The sequence below is a fragment of the Pagrus pagrus genome (genome assembly GCF_965226575.1).
Source record: "Pagrus pagrus genome assembly, chromosome: 12".
Classification (NCBI taxonomy): domain Eukaryota; kingdom Metazoa; phylum Chordata; class Actinopteri; order Spariformes; family Sparidae; genus Pagrus; species Pagrus pagrus.
Window position 1 is genome coordinate 12,608,199 of NC_140196.1, and position 14,592 is coordinate 12,622,790.

At 40.3% G+C, this 14,592-nt stretch overlaps 3 protein-coding genes across 4 annotated transcripts; 1 reads left to right on the top strand and 2 right to left on the bottom strand.

The window, feature by feature from the left end:
* Positions 1-250: 250 nt before the first annotated feature.
* On the bottom strand, positions 251-8,007 carry snap47 (synaptosome associated protein 47). Of its 2 annotated transcripts, none has more exons than XM_084369615.1 (5): positions 7,918-8,007; positions 6,530-7,051; positions 5,895-6,403; positions 5,463-5,587; positions 251-2,752 (listed from the first exon to the last, which is right to left on the bottom strand). In XM_084369615.1, the coding sequence occupies exons 2-5, from the start codon at positions 7,024-7,026 to the stop codon at positions 2,606-2,608; spliced, it is 1,278 nt and encodes a 425-aa protein (XP_084225741.1). In that variant the 5' UTR covers positions 7,027-7,051; positions 7,918-8,007; the 3' UTR covers positions 251-2,605. The 2 variants fall into 2 exon arrangements, with proteins under 2 accessions (XP_084225741.1, XP_084225740.1); XM_084369614.1 differs by lacking the exon at positions 7,918-8,007 and adding an exon at positions 7,172-7,407.
* On the top strand, positions 7,476-10,533 carry jmjd4 (jumonji domain containing 4). The gene is made up of 6 exons (XM_084369613.1): positions 7,476-8,152; positions 8,834-8,999; positions 9,098-9,223; positions 9,358-9,625; positions 9,722-9,868; positions 9,976-10,533. The coding sequence occupies exons 1-6, from the start codon at positions 7,900-7,902 to the stop codon at positions 10,309-10,311; spliced, it is 1,296 nt and encodes a 431-aa protein (XP_084225739.1). The 5' UTR covers positions 7,476-7,899; the 3' UTR covers positions 10,312-10,533.
* Positions 10,534-10,539: 6 nt separating this feature from the next.
* Positions 10,540-13,612, bottom strand: iba57 (iron-sulfur cluster assembly factor IBA57). The gene is made up of 3 exons (XM_084369616.1): positions 13,137-13,612; positions 11,340-11,689; positions 10,540-11,236 (listed from the first exon to the last, which is right to left on the bottom strand). Exons 1-3 carry the CDS (start codon positions 13,487-13,489, stop codon positions 10,845-10,847), a joined length of 1,095 nt encoding a protein of 364 aa, XP_084225742.1. The 5' UTR covers positions 13,490-13,612; the 3' UTR covers positions 10,540-10,844.
* Between the last annotated feature and the right edge of the window lie 980 nt (positions 13,613-14,592).

Genomic DNA, 14,592 nt, shown 5'->3' on the forward strand with positions numbered 1-14,592 from the left:
CGGTCACTCACTTTGTCTGTCTGTCGTTTGGTGCTGAGAAGTTTGTTCACAGTGCATTCCTAAGGGCTTTTTTGTTAAAAACAGCGGCAACTGGAAGTGAACCATAACAATTCAAAGACACTAAAATGCTCTTGTGGCAGCTGTGGTATCATCACTGTGCCTGACACCTTTTACGTACACATCTTTTTTTACTATTGTTAATATCAAACAAAGCGTTTTTTTCTGAACAAACTACTGATCCAAGTTTACGATCATTTGAGAATTTTATTGCATTTTACAGCAAATCATAAATAATTACGGACTTTCAATGATGACTTCTAAGCCAATAAAAAGAAATTCATTCCAAAACCTACAATGCCAGGTGAGTTGCTTCATTTATTGATTTATTGTTTGCTATAAGAAATGTGCAGATGTACTTTTCCGGGTTATATATAGAGCTAATCATTTAGTTACAGTATATCCAGTGTCAAGATAAATTTGTTACCATCAACAAAAAGAAGACTGTTTTTAAAACACGGTAAAGATATTTCAGTGAATTGCAAATTCACCACGATAACAAACCACAACAAAATCACAGAATTACAATACATTTTTCAATCATTTACAGATAATACAGATGTAGAATAGTACCAATCTTTAGCGAGACATATAGAGTAGATGTGGACCTATATAATATGTAAAAACAGAGAGGGTCTATCATCAGAATTTAGTTACACATGTACAGTCTTCTGCTATATATATGTACATATATATGGGATATTTCACTTGATGCATTACAAAGCTGTAATATTTAGACATGCAACATTAAGCCACAGGGAAACCGTGTCCAGAGAGGATAAGTGACAGTTAGGACTGGAGAGAGAAATCATCAGGACAGAAATGTTTTTTAAAAGGAGGAATGGCAGTACATCGTCACAAACACAGACAATACTGTGATGACACTGGAAAACTTTATCTGTCAGCCTATTACTTGCATATTATTTTACTGGAAAACCATTTGACCTTACTGACACAACCCAAATTGCCAGAGTTAAAGTTGGCAATGCATTTTTCTGCAAACCACAGATATGTTGAAACTTTACGTTTCTTTATGTTCAATTTTCAATTTTATGTTGTGACAATGCTGTGTTTAAGGTCTGGTTAGGTGCCATTTGTTGCAACAAACATGGCTAAAAAAAAAACCAACAACCTTAATTTTTGCCAGAAGTGTTTTTTCGCCTGGCAGCCATCTCAGCCAGGTGTTACGCTACCGCCATTCTCTCCTCCTCATAAGGAACTCTGCTCATATGAATGTATTCTGAATTGTAGAAATGTTAATATGTTATGTATGGAAAAGTACAAACTTAACGTTTCTGTTGTTTGCAGAAATGTAGAATGCCAACATTTTATACTGGCAACTGGGCTGTAGAGGATCATATCAGTGATGTCCTTCACTCTTACAAATTTGTGTTATTTCACAACATCTGTCTTGCAAATTGAACATTTAGAAACAACATGCTGTTTGTTTTAAATTTGTGTGTGCAGAGAGAATAGAATAATTATTTTCTTTTTCGCTTTTCCAGTATCCATTTTGCACTTAAAAACTGCCACGCGTGTCTCCTCCGGTACTTAAAGAGTCAGCATCTTATTTTTTTTTCCATCTGCCTGCTTTAATAGGCAGGCATGACATGCAGCAAGGATTCATGCTATTCCCCCAAATCTCAGTCAGTTGCCAGGACCAATCAGTGGGAGTCACAAGTGCACAGACAAGGACGTGATCTGGGGTTGCAGCAATATACAGAAAATTGACAGTTATCATACTGTTTACATATACTTATCTATGGTATTGGATTCTACTGTATTAGTGTTATTTGAAAAAAAACAACAAATCACATTAACATAAAAAAAAAAAAAAAAAAACTAAACACAATCAAACAAAGAAACAAAACCTTTGTCATCGTCACTGATAATGATGAGAATTGTGTCATACCGTATACTGTGAAATCGGTGCGGCTACCGTACAATTGCAACATTAACATGATCCCGCACCGGCTTCCCACCATGAACACCCGTGTGGTTCCCTTCAGTCAGTTGAGCTGAGCAATCGGGTAATCAGGTGCCCATCTAATTTTTCCCTTCTTTCTTTCCACATAATTTGAACCAAGTATATTATTTCCACATTGCAACTCCAAAAAAATAAGAACATGAAATACAAGAAAATGTGCGTTCAAAATGTCAGCTGTGCTTATACCATCGAAGACAAATGTAATGCTAACAACGCTAGCCACAACTGCTCGGTGCTGCAGGGCTCACCTTCAGAGGGGTCGTTTATCTCAGTCACACATGTCTGAATTGTTTCAAATAAAAGAATAAAATATAAAGAAAAATGACTGTTTAAAGGAAAGAACCATTGTTTAGAACAAATTTATAAATATGTTGATTTTCATAAATATATGTGGAAATGCACTTCCCAGAGATCACTGACACTTGAACCCTAAATGCAACCCCTACTACTCTATTCCAGTGTTCTCACACTGCTCCAATCCTATGAGGACAATAAGGAAACTTACAGTGCATTTCTCAGGGAGGACGTGTTGACAGCATCGTGTCTGCTGGACGGACACAGCTACAGCAGTCTCTTCATGCGGCAGGTGTGCTTCTCTATGTGCATGGTGGATCGGTCAGTGGAGCTTGTCAGGACGTCCAGAACTTCATCCTGTCTTTCCAGCTCCGTCTCTGCCTCCAGGGCGAGGTTCTTCAGCTGCATCAGCATCTGCAAACGAACACAATCCAATACTCACACACACACTCATTTGTTTAAGTAATTAGACACCGGCCCTCAGTGCGCACGTACAACTGAGGAGCAAGACACAAATAAAAGAAGATTAAATACTGAAATGTATAGAAAAATTTGTAAGCAGTTGCAGGGTGGAACATATGGACCATATGTGGAGAGGTGTAAAGACGGGGTCAGGGAGTTAGAAAGAGAGTGTGTTAGTGAGAACAGAGAACGAGGAGTAGATGACAGTGAAATTTTCATTTAATTCAGTTTTATTCTCCCTTTGACAAAAAGACAATCGTCTGCTGCTCAACATCTGCAAACTTTACAATTCAACACCAACCGTGATTCAATAACAGCTGCTCACGTGGCAGATATGATAATAGCTCATATTATGCAGCATATGAAGTCTTGGCTTATCTCCTGGGATCACTGATATCATACAATACTGTTTTCTGCTCTCTGTGGGTTACTGTGACTACATCTCCGTAGTCCAACAACTGTGTATGTTATGGTTGATGGAACAACTTAAATATACGACAATGTGCCAAGCAAAACCTAATAAACACTCCTCCAAACCCCACCACCATGGTTTCTAAACTAATATTATGTTATGCTACACGTGCGCTTTCTCTCTCTCACACACACACACGGACATTATGTCAGTTTTCACTGGACATTGCAGCTGAGCGCAGAAACAGTTCCAGACAGCAGTTTGAAAAACAGATAGTATGTCAATACACACCGTGGAACAACTGTATTCACTCACTCGGGTCTGCGACTTTACAATTTCATCTAGGAGAACATGACCGAATCACACCTTGCAGTTAACATTCGCAGGAGTTTGGTGTGTCATAGAAAAACACAGAAAATGAATATTTTTAGCTGCTGCTTATGCGATGGTTTGAGGACTTAAGTCATGTAGAAAACCCCTAAAATTAAACATTTAGGCTAGACCTAATGGAAAAATACATGAGCTAAAATGCTGAGTGTCTTGTGTGTGAGTTGGGTGATTTCAGGACTGTGTGTTAACAGAGAAAAACAGTAAATGAAATCTAAAAAAATGCTTCATCGTTCTTATGTGTTTGCACTGTTGACAAGCAGGAATTTCCAGCCTCAGACGATAATACTTGTATAAAAATGCTTGGACAAAGGGGAATATTTGCTAAAGCACTTAGGGCAGGACATGAAACTGAGTGACTGTCTGTGGAAGTTGCCCCACTGTAGATTGTAATCTGGACATGAATTACATTCGGAGTAGGGTGTGTTCAGCAGTGTAGCATTAAGTCCAAATTGGCAGCCTTTGAAGTTTGAAGCATTATCAGCTGCAGACAATACGCCATTTATAAACACAATAGACGAGCCGACCTGTATGACTGGCACAATTCTGTAACTGCGATGATAAATGTGTTTGAAAAATGATTATACAGACAAAAAAAAAACAGTGGAACACTGCACATTGTTATTACACACAATAATTAAATATTAGGTATACAGTGTTACCCATGCCTCGTTTGAGATATGATTTATGCAGTGGGAAGCCAAAACAATGTACCATGAAGTAGGCTTTTATGTAACAAAACCACAGTGGATAACACTGCAACAAAGGTGGGTCATATAAGGAAGTGCCCGGTATTTGTCAGCCATAACTAGTTAGTTTGTTAGTTTCATTATTATGCTTTCGGAAATTATTTTCAATCAGAGCCATTCAACAACAAAGTGCTTATAGCCTGACAGATAAATTGGCTGGCCTACTATATGGTTAGCTTAGCAAAGTGGCACTATTGAAACACCAAAGATTAGTTTGAAGTTGTTTAGAATACTTTTATATTTTGTCAATTAGATAGCAGTTGCAAATGTATTTTTAACATTTTTTTATTATATATTTACATTCACTTCATCACAATTCTTAAAAAACACGTTTAAAATCCGAATTAAAGTAGTGCCGTATCAACAAGACCAAAAGAAAGCAGTATAAGTCAAGTGTAAAGACCTGAAAACAAATGAAATAACACTTCCAGAAAACAACACTCTTGTTTCTACAACAGAAACAAAAGCACATGGCTCCTACAGTTCTAACTGGCATTCTCCCTGATATGTCCCACCTTCGTATCAGTGATTGCAATGATGATTTTGTACCTTCTGTATTGAAGAAGTTCACGTTATTGTCTGGAACCTACATCAAAAAGCTTTAATATAAGTCTACATCCATTCATTAGTCTAAATACTGTATATGATGTGTATCTATATGTTGAAATGAAAACAAGTAGTCTCCTGAAATGATTTAACATTCAAAATCTTACCTGGAATAGTGTGTCACATACAAAATAATTGTCTGAATCAGAGGTTTGGATTTGCGTCACTGTGTAGGTCTTGCCACCACAGACCATGTCTGTAACATTTCTCAGTGTTGCGAGCTTCTGAATGGAAAGACGTTGTAAAGTCTGACCAAATGACAGAACAGGTTTCTTTCCCTCTCTTAAAACCAGGATGGACTTTGGTTTGTGGTCTCACTGAATAACATTTTAAATATACAGGATAAAAAATTAAAATCATTATGGTGAATTGTGGTTGGGAATGGAACTATCAAAATACATGTTACTAAAACCAAAGCGTTTTTTACAATAACATATATAAATATATAACAAATATGAAAATCATAAATGCCACATTGGTGGACGTCATAGATTCATACAGTTCTCACCTGTTTGAGTTCCTGGGCCTCAGCCTCGCTGACACATGGCTGGAGGACTTGCACCTGCAACTGGGACAGATCTCCTGCTGGGACCTCCAGTGGCAGCTCTGTCTCTTGGCACCCCTGCTGCAAACCTGACTCCATGGGTGGAGATGGTGAAAAAGTGCAGAGTGCATATGTTGTTTACGAGGAAACCAGACAGTAAACTCAAAGCGACTGAGGCAATCAGGATGAAGTGACTCATCAAAACACATTTCTGTCAAGGAGAGACACCAATAACTGTGTACAGAAGTCATGTGGATGAAATGTTTTGACATGTGGCTACACCTATAATTATACTGAGGTGGAAACATAGAGCTTTACTGCCACTTAGTGGTCAATTTTATACAAGACATGGAAACTGAAATAAGGAAGACTTTATTGATATGATCTGTTCCTTACCTTCATTCCAGCTTCGCCCTTCTGTGTCACATGGAGATGAAACTGGAGTTGCCCTGAAAGCGGTGTATTCACTAGTGAACTCCACCTTCTTCTTGTACTGCATCTCTAACACTGACATAGCCTCTGGCATCTTGGCAGACAGGAACCTGTAGCATATATCTGGCTTCCCAATAAACCGTTGTCTAACAGTGATCTCATAAGGACTGTGCACTCTGATTTCGTCGATTTCATTCCGTTCGAAGCGATGAAGGAGTTGGCAGTTTGTGTCTCGCACCTCCAGCGAGGACACCAGCACCAACAAGCATCCGGGTTTTAAGTCTGAGTCCCCACCTTTGGTCACTACAGCTGGAATGCTTGCGATCACCCTACTTCTACTGGACCCTTTGCTAGCCGCAGCAGCGGCTGCAACTGCAGCCCTTGCGGCGTCCTCAGCTTTGGCCTCCTGCTGAGCCTTCCAGGGGAGTTTACCAAAAGGCCACCAGGAGGGAGACTCCAGCTCTGACAAAAGTCTGCAATGGAGACAAAGAGGAAGGAAGAAGTCATGAGAGTGTGTGACTTGTTTAACTAATACATCATGCTTGTTTAATTAGAGCAGTCAATATCATAGCAAGTCAGGAAATATTTTAGATAATTACTTATCAGCCACGCCCAGATCAGAGTCAATCTTCTCCAGTCCCTGCATCATATCATCAAATTGCTCTCCTTGGTGGCTGATGACTCTGCCTGTGTCCTCTAGTCTTCTCTGGGCCCCTGCCACCAGGTTGATCAGCTCCCTGCCTTTAGAGGGTTGACATTCTGCCCCCCGGACCTCTGAGCTGGGGGACAGAAGGCGTTCTCTCCAGAAATGCTCCAACACATTATAAACCACCACCCTGTTGGGCTTAAGGGAGCCAAACCAGTGCTTCACATTGCCCTCTTCAAGCACAGTAAGAGTGCTGAAGATGAAGCTGGACGACTCCATCTTGATCTCCATGATCCTGGAGAGGCGGAAGCTGGCGAGGCTCTCCTTGCTCTGGTTAGAGACGAAGCGCACCGTAGTCCTGGTGAGGGACAGGGTGCCATTTTCCCACTTCTTCTCACTGTTAATGTAATAGGAGCCGGGCCAGCTGTGAATGGGGACGTCCCGGCTCATTTTGAAAGGAGATTAACTGATTGACCTGGAAGGACAAATAAGCTTCAATATTACAGATGTTCCATACATACACACAGCTTTATTCTACAATTACATCTTAAATACATTATACTGCATAATCTCCTTGTCCTGGTGGCGAACATACTTTCTTCAGACTGTAATAACAGATCCAGGCAGCAGATGAGCTCAGATGAGGCGTTCACTGGCAGCTTTCTATCCAACTGACTGCATTACGAGTGCGTCATTATAACGTTATAAACCCTCTAAACACGTGTCACTGCCTTGTTGTGAAGTTATATTCGTCCCACAGCACATTAAACGACATTTTCTTGCCGGGTTGAGCATTACGTTACCTCATACTGTTCTCAGTATCGGTGCTGTTTATTACGGAAGTGACGTCACGCACAAGCCCGGCTGTATTTACTGTCCGACGTGAAAACTCTGCTGTCAGAAAAGGCTATCACGACAAGGTTTTGCAAAAAATAATAATTGTTAGTTCGGACGGCGGTTTGTGAATTAGCTATCATAGCGGCAAGATTAGCATTGAATATATTGAAACGTTGATATAGGCAGTAGTGATAATAATTAGTTAAACAGCATATCGCATAACGCATATTTTATGTGCGACGTTCAGGAGTCATAACCTGCAATCTTCGAGATGCAGCGACTCGTTGTCAAAATAGGAGAAAAAAATACGTTTTAGCATGATTATAGTTTTCTAGCCTAGTTTAGACAAAGCTGGCCAGCAAAATTGAAAATATGTGCGCTATGTAATGTCAAACCAGTCGACTCGCTAGCTTCTCCTCACCGTTTCTTGCTGACCAAGCGGTGACAGCTAGCTAAGCTAAGCTAGCCGAGGTCTTGTTTACCATCATGGACAGGGAGGCGTACCGTAACTGCTGCAGCCTGGTCAAAATACCCAGACAGTCGTATGAACAGTTCTGGTCTTCACATTTTGTGGATTACATCGACAAGGAGCTGAGCTATTCTAAGTTTTTCAAGAAATACCTGCTTCCCAATCACCCATGTATGTTTTCAAGAAGGTTTACAGAGGACTGGAAGTGTAGGAAACAGTGGGTGTCTGAGGAGGGGAAGCCTAATTTCCAGAAGCTGCTGCAAGAGTTTGGTAAATAATATTTTTATGTCTAATGTGTTGAAGGATGAGTTCACCCAGAAATGAAAATTGAGTCATTATCTACTCACACCCCTATGCACATGGGACATTGAGTGAAGTTTCATCATCCACAAAAGAATTCTTGAGCTTCACAGCAAAACAGCCATTACCACATTTTCTGAAACACCTGAAGAAGATGGGGACTTCTAAAAAGAAAACAACTGAAAAAACAAAACAAAACCTATACAGCTCATCTGGTGTAATTCAAGTCTCTGGGTCCCAAATTGATTTTAAAATGTGTTTTTACATACATTTATTAGCCGAAATCTTGACTGTAGCTGCTGTGAGGGTGTAATGAATGTTTTTTTAAATCAACTTGGGATCTTGAGGCTTCCAGAGACTTGGATTACTGCAGACAAGCTGTATGAAGAAAAGTTATGTTTGTTAAGTTAAGTTTTAAAACAAGTCCCCATGTACTTTAGTTGTGTTGGAATCCTGTTTTACTGTTAAGCACCAGAAATGTTTTGTGGACTACAAAACTTCCCTGTACTTTCCATTGGCATAAGGGTGAGTAAATAACGGCTGATATTTCATTTTGGGTGTACTTATCCTTTAACCAACTACTATATATCGTTGTGCAACTGCTGCAGTGACTGCTGTCATGTTCTGTAATTTATTTCCTTTTCATTACAGATGAGACTCCTGTTCCTGTTGCAAACTGCAATGCAAAGGAATACAATGCGAACCCTAAACAAGTTATGCCTTTCAAAGAATTTATACACTACTGGAAGGAATACATCCAGAATGGCCACTCATCCCCTAAAGGATGTCTCTATCTTAAAGACTGGCACATGTCAAGGTATAAGTTAATCCTGATTAAACAGTACTTTATTTCATACAGCACAGCATGCTAAATACATAACCACCCATGATGATTTTTATATTATTATTCAACAGGGACTTTCCAGAACACAACGTTTACACCACACCAGTCTTCTTTTCTTCTGACTGGCTTAATGAATACTGGGATACGCTTGAAGTGGACGACTACCGGTTTGTCTACATGGGACCCAAAGGCTCATGGTGTGGAAAACTCAATATAATGTTTGCAGAACCCAGATTATAACTCGGTTTTTCATTTAAAGTCATGTTGATATTTTTCATTAATATTTTGTTTTTGATCTTCCATACATTATGATGTACTTTGTCATCACCAGGACCCCGTTCCACGCTGACGTGTTCCGCTCCTACAGCTGGTCTGCAAACATTTGTGGCAGAAAGAAATGGCTTCTGTACCCTCCAGGTCAGGAGGAGTTTTTACGCGACACTCACGGCAACCTCCCTTACGATGTAACGTCATCTGAACTTCGAGACAGAGGCCTTTTCCCACACTCCGAAGAAGCTTGTCAGCCTCTTGAAATTATTCAAGAGGCAGGTGAAATAATTTTCGTGCCCAGTGGCTGGCACCATCAAGTTTACAATCTGGTAAGAGCTGTAAAGGTTAGAGAAAAATCCAAATGACTTACATTCTAATCTTTAATCTTATTATAACAGGAAATCTCTCTCCTTACTGTCTTACAGGAGGACACCATCTCTATTAATCATAACTGGTTGAATGGCTGCAACATAGACATCATGTGGCAGTTCCTTCAGAATGAGCTGTCATCTGTTCAAAAAGAGATAAATGAGTGGAGAAACACAATGGACTCATGGCATCAGCACTGCCAGGTACTTCAGTGATAAGACTGTTCAGCCTGCATGTTTTAAAGAAACATGATGCTTTGTGAACGTATGAAACATCACATGTAAAGTCATAGCTGTTTCTTACTTTTCAGGTCATCATGAAGGCCTGCTCTGGCATCAACTATGGAGAATTCGCCTCTTTCCTGAAAATCATTGCTGGGAACCGAATGACTTTCCTGAATGCGTGTTCCTCTGGGGATTCCTCCGATTACCCACGACATCTCTCAGAAACCCTCACCACACTAGGACCTTACCACGCTGCCTTTGACCTACAAAGAGTGGCCCACATAATTGAATGCCTTCTCTGCAACGAAGACTTTAAGCGCCTCGATCATTCAGCTTTGACTCTGCAGCCAGAAATCATGTTACAGCAAATTCGGGACACCATACAATCCACAAGGGGGCAGCATCTCCTTTATCAGGAGTAAGTTGTTCAGTCAGTGGTGTCCCAGTAATGTAATAATCACCTGGAGATAGCTTGAATGCAAAGTGCCAATTTGTAAGGTGCAAAAAAAGATGATGATAAAGGTGTTGTATGCCTTTTGTTTTGAGATGAACTGCAGTCTCAAATGTTGCTTGTGAATGTTTGGAATTTGTTTTTTGCACTGAAAGATAAAATGGATAAATAAAGAAAAAAATACACAAGCTGATTTGAGTTTTTGTGTCCCTGTTGTGCATATTTATTCAACAACCACCAATATCATTCACAGTTGGTTTGTCCTGTTCTCTAGTGCGGCAATAGATTTGTTAAATAGCATAATTCTGTGGTAAATAATGCTTTACAATTTCAGGAAAAATCACTCAAAGTTTTTTTTATTGCAAACAAAACAAAAACAAATATGCATTAGTGTCACACAGCTGCTAAGCAATGACAATGTAAGCATACTGTACTTGAGGGTTCTGTCAATGAGAAGTCAGATGTGATGCATGTGACATTTGAGGGAGCTGTGAAACATCCTCTTCAGTTGATTTTGGTGTCTTCAGGCCACCAGTCTGGCACAGAGGCCTCAAGTGTCACTGTGGCGTCGTCAGAAGATTTGAGCGTCAATACCTCTTTGGCATGAGCCATGCGGATTAGGCTCAGACCCAGCTCTCCGACTCCCGCTCGGTGCTTCCCAGCTGGCTTGCCCGACTGTGTCTGCAGCGCAGCTCCCTCCTCGAGGTCTTGGACTGGAGCTGACAAGTGTACTGGCATCAGGCGTTTCCGAACCACCCCAGTGTGATGAGTCCTGGCTGTGAGCTCCTGGCCAATGTAACAGCCCTTGCTGAAGCTGATGCCCTGCATGTAGACGAGATTTGACTCAAGTGGTAGCGCCACTCCAGGGGGAAGGTCCTTCACTCCCTCAGGAAGTCCTAGACAGTGACAGCAGAGGAGATAAACAAAACTGTGCATACAAATCCTTTTTTTTCGTCTCCTTTTGTCTTTCGATACGAACTGCGTGTGTTCTAGTCTTACCTATTGCATATCGATGTCGATGATACTCCTCTGTGTCACCTTTCTGACATGATGCAATGATATCCAAGGGATCTACTTGACTGTCCAACACCAATCTGCAGCCCATTTCCTGAGTTCGAGGATCAGTCTCCCATACCAGAGCTTTGTCTGGAGACAAGAGCTCCGGTTTACTGGCCTCTTGACCTTCATTCTTCTGCTTGGGAAGCACCGCCCAGACAGAAAGCTCTGGACAGGGGCTTATGTTGACCTTTCTGCGGATCTTGTACACCTTCAAATGTCTCAAGATTGAGTCTTTAATTGTGTGGTCACATTCCAGGAAAACACCAGGTCCTGCATTAGCTTCTTTCAGACTGAAAGGAAATACAGCAGGTTTAGTGAGTTATTAAAAAAAAGAAAATCATCATAAAATCATAGAATCTATTAAATCAATTAACTCCACAAGCATACAAACATACTTTCACGTTGAGCAATTCTTTCTCAATCTGCCTGGTCTACCTCAGTTAATGGTTTTGTTTATTTTCCAGATGAACCTTTGATTTTCATCAAAAGATCTGCATACTGACAAAAAGGTATATTGACAGGTAGAGTTCACACTAAACATACAAGTGCCTTTTTAGATTCAAATTTTATTGACCCCAAAAAGGCAAATCATTTGCAGTTTACCCAGTCCATAAACACAACTCTACAACTCACAAGGAAGATTACTATATATGTCAGAGGCAACAGATCAACATACAAGGAAAAACATATTAATATAACAATTCATATAGTTAATAATAGTATATAATAATCAAGTTCAGAAAACAAATAAGCTGACAAGCTACAATAAACCAGTATCTGCGGAAACTGAATTGAATTTGTACATGTGTCCTTTAAAAGTTCATCTAGCATATTTTTGGGTCCAACTGGGCTACAATTTTTCCTGCTCTACATAAGATTGTTGCTCCTGTCAATGTAATTACTTGTCATCTGACTTTGCTCAAGTTTCCTGCAAATAAGAAAACGCACCATCTGTATAGACTAGGTACCTTAATCACAAATAGCTATTTTAGCAATGAAAAATACTGCTTTCAAGCCTTAATACAATAGCTTTTTGACACCATCTCACTTCCTTTTTAATATGTTTTCATTTCAGGTTGATTGTCCTTTAAGTTGGCTTAGTTGAAAGTGAACATGGAGTCTGGAGTATGTACATACTGTTTGTCTGACAATGCAAAAAGACTGTTTTAAAACCTTGGTGTAATAGCATTTTGAAAGCATCTCACTTCCCCTTTCCCCTGTCAGGCTGAGGCTTAACACAGGAAGGGTAAAAGTTTAAAGGATCAGTTTGGGGATGTGTGGCTGTAAAGCATAGTGAGGTTTAAAGGTGCAATATATCGTTGTAGTTGGAATTTATTCTCCAAAACTACATAGTGCACCTTTAATCTGTTACATAGTATTACTGAGGATTGTTGATGTAGGTTTGCAACATGGGGTAACAACTGAGGACACATTTCTTCAGAAGTTTTAGACACAGCTTAACATCTTTAATTTACTACAAAAGTTAATACAATTTCTGCAAAAAAGAAACCTGTAAAACCTGTAAAACAGGTCTTTTTCATTTCACTGACCTAAAAGTTAGAGTGTCCTTTAAGTTGGCTTCATTTTTTAAGTGCACTGAACAAGAGATGTTAAACCTAGGGGTGTGTTTGTGTACAGTTTGTGCCAGCATCTGCATAACAAGATAAGCAGCCTCACCCTGGTGTTAACTGACAACATGAACATGGCTTTAAACGGCATAGTGAAGTATTACTGTACCTGTACAACATGATGTCATACAGTGTCCTTCCTTGTACATTTAGCATGTGTGAGTACATGGCTGTTTGGCCCGGCTCCTCCAGCAGCCCCATGTCATTGGTTATGATCCCCTGAAGAAACGGGCTAGTGTCTGCTCCCTGGATCTTCACTAGGGTCCTGTGAGGCAGGTGGTAGCACACAAACTGTCCCGCGACATCTCTACCGTTACCCGGCTCCTGGCTGTACCTCCTGACACGGTTCCCGGCTGGAGCTGAACCCCCGGAGAGGAACGTGACGCAGAAGTACCGACCGGTGTATTTTCCGAGACAACCGGCGGACGTGAGCGCACCCCTGGCGAAACACCAAACCCCCATTGTGTGTAATGTCACAGGACTATGTTACTGGTGAAGACAACTGGCTATTTCGCCTGCTAACGGCAGCGGTCGGCTACATAACACAGGACACCGCTCTTGACAGCCGCTACAAGGACTCCATTTTGAAATCCCACAATGCACTGCTCGATAATATTGGAGCACGTGTGTGAGTGTGACGCATGAACCTACTACACTCAAAAATGGTTTTATTGTTTTCAAATATGACGGTAAATATATCAAATATATCATTTGGAAAAAGTCAAAATGTTGCCCGAGCCTACGGTCTCTGCCATTACTACTACTATCCTTGGAGTGTGATGGTTAAGGTGAGTTTTTCCAAGTGACACAACAGCATACTTAATTGATATGTGTATTATATCAACATCGTTCAGTTATCACCAACCTAACATAATTCAAGTCATCAACCAGCCACTAAAGGATATAGCATCAAAAGGTCAACGTTAATCTTGAAATGTCAAGTTTATTCGCAACATTTATTAAAAAATTTTAAAAAAGTATCCTAATGGTTCTGATACTTGTGACAGATGCAATATAGCAAAAGGTACTCCAGGCCATACCAGGCATCTTTTATTGCAAAAATGTATTATCTAAATATTGAACCTGATGCTTTGATTGCCTTGTTTGGTTGTTCTGAAGCCTCTCGTTCACTGCCACATGCATGCCAGCAGACTCTTATGTTTGGTATGTAAGTGGCAAAGAGAATGACAGAAGGAATGGACGGCCACCAGTGCTCCTCGTTTTTCTAAATGGATGAGGGAACTTGTCTCAGGGACACATCTTGAAAGGCTCCGTAGCAACACACATGGGTTTTGTGAAAAATGTGAAAGTATCCGAGGCCCAATTATTAGATATTTTAATTCTCCTGGATCTTAGTGGAAGTCCCTGCTATGTGATATCTGGGTGGGACATTCTTTGTCATATGTTTTGTTTAGGCAGAAACGTTGGTGTATATGTCTCTGTCTGGTCTGGCTTTCTGTGGTTGTTGTCTGTTTTGTTTTTGAATGTTGGGTATGTGTGTTTGGTAGTTGGTTTGTGGTTGTCTTTTTGTTTGGTCTGTATAATGAAAATTAAATATAATAAAT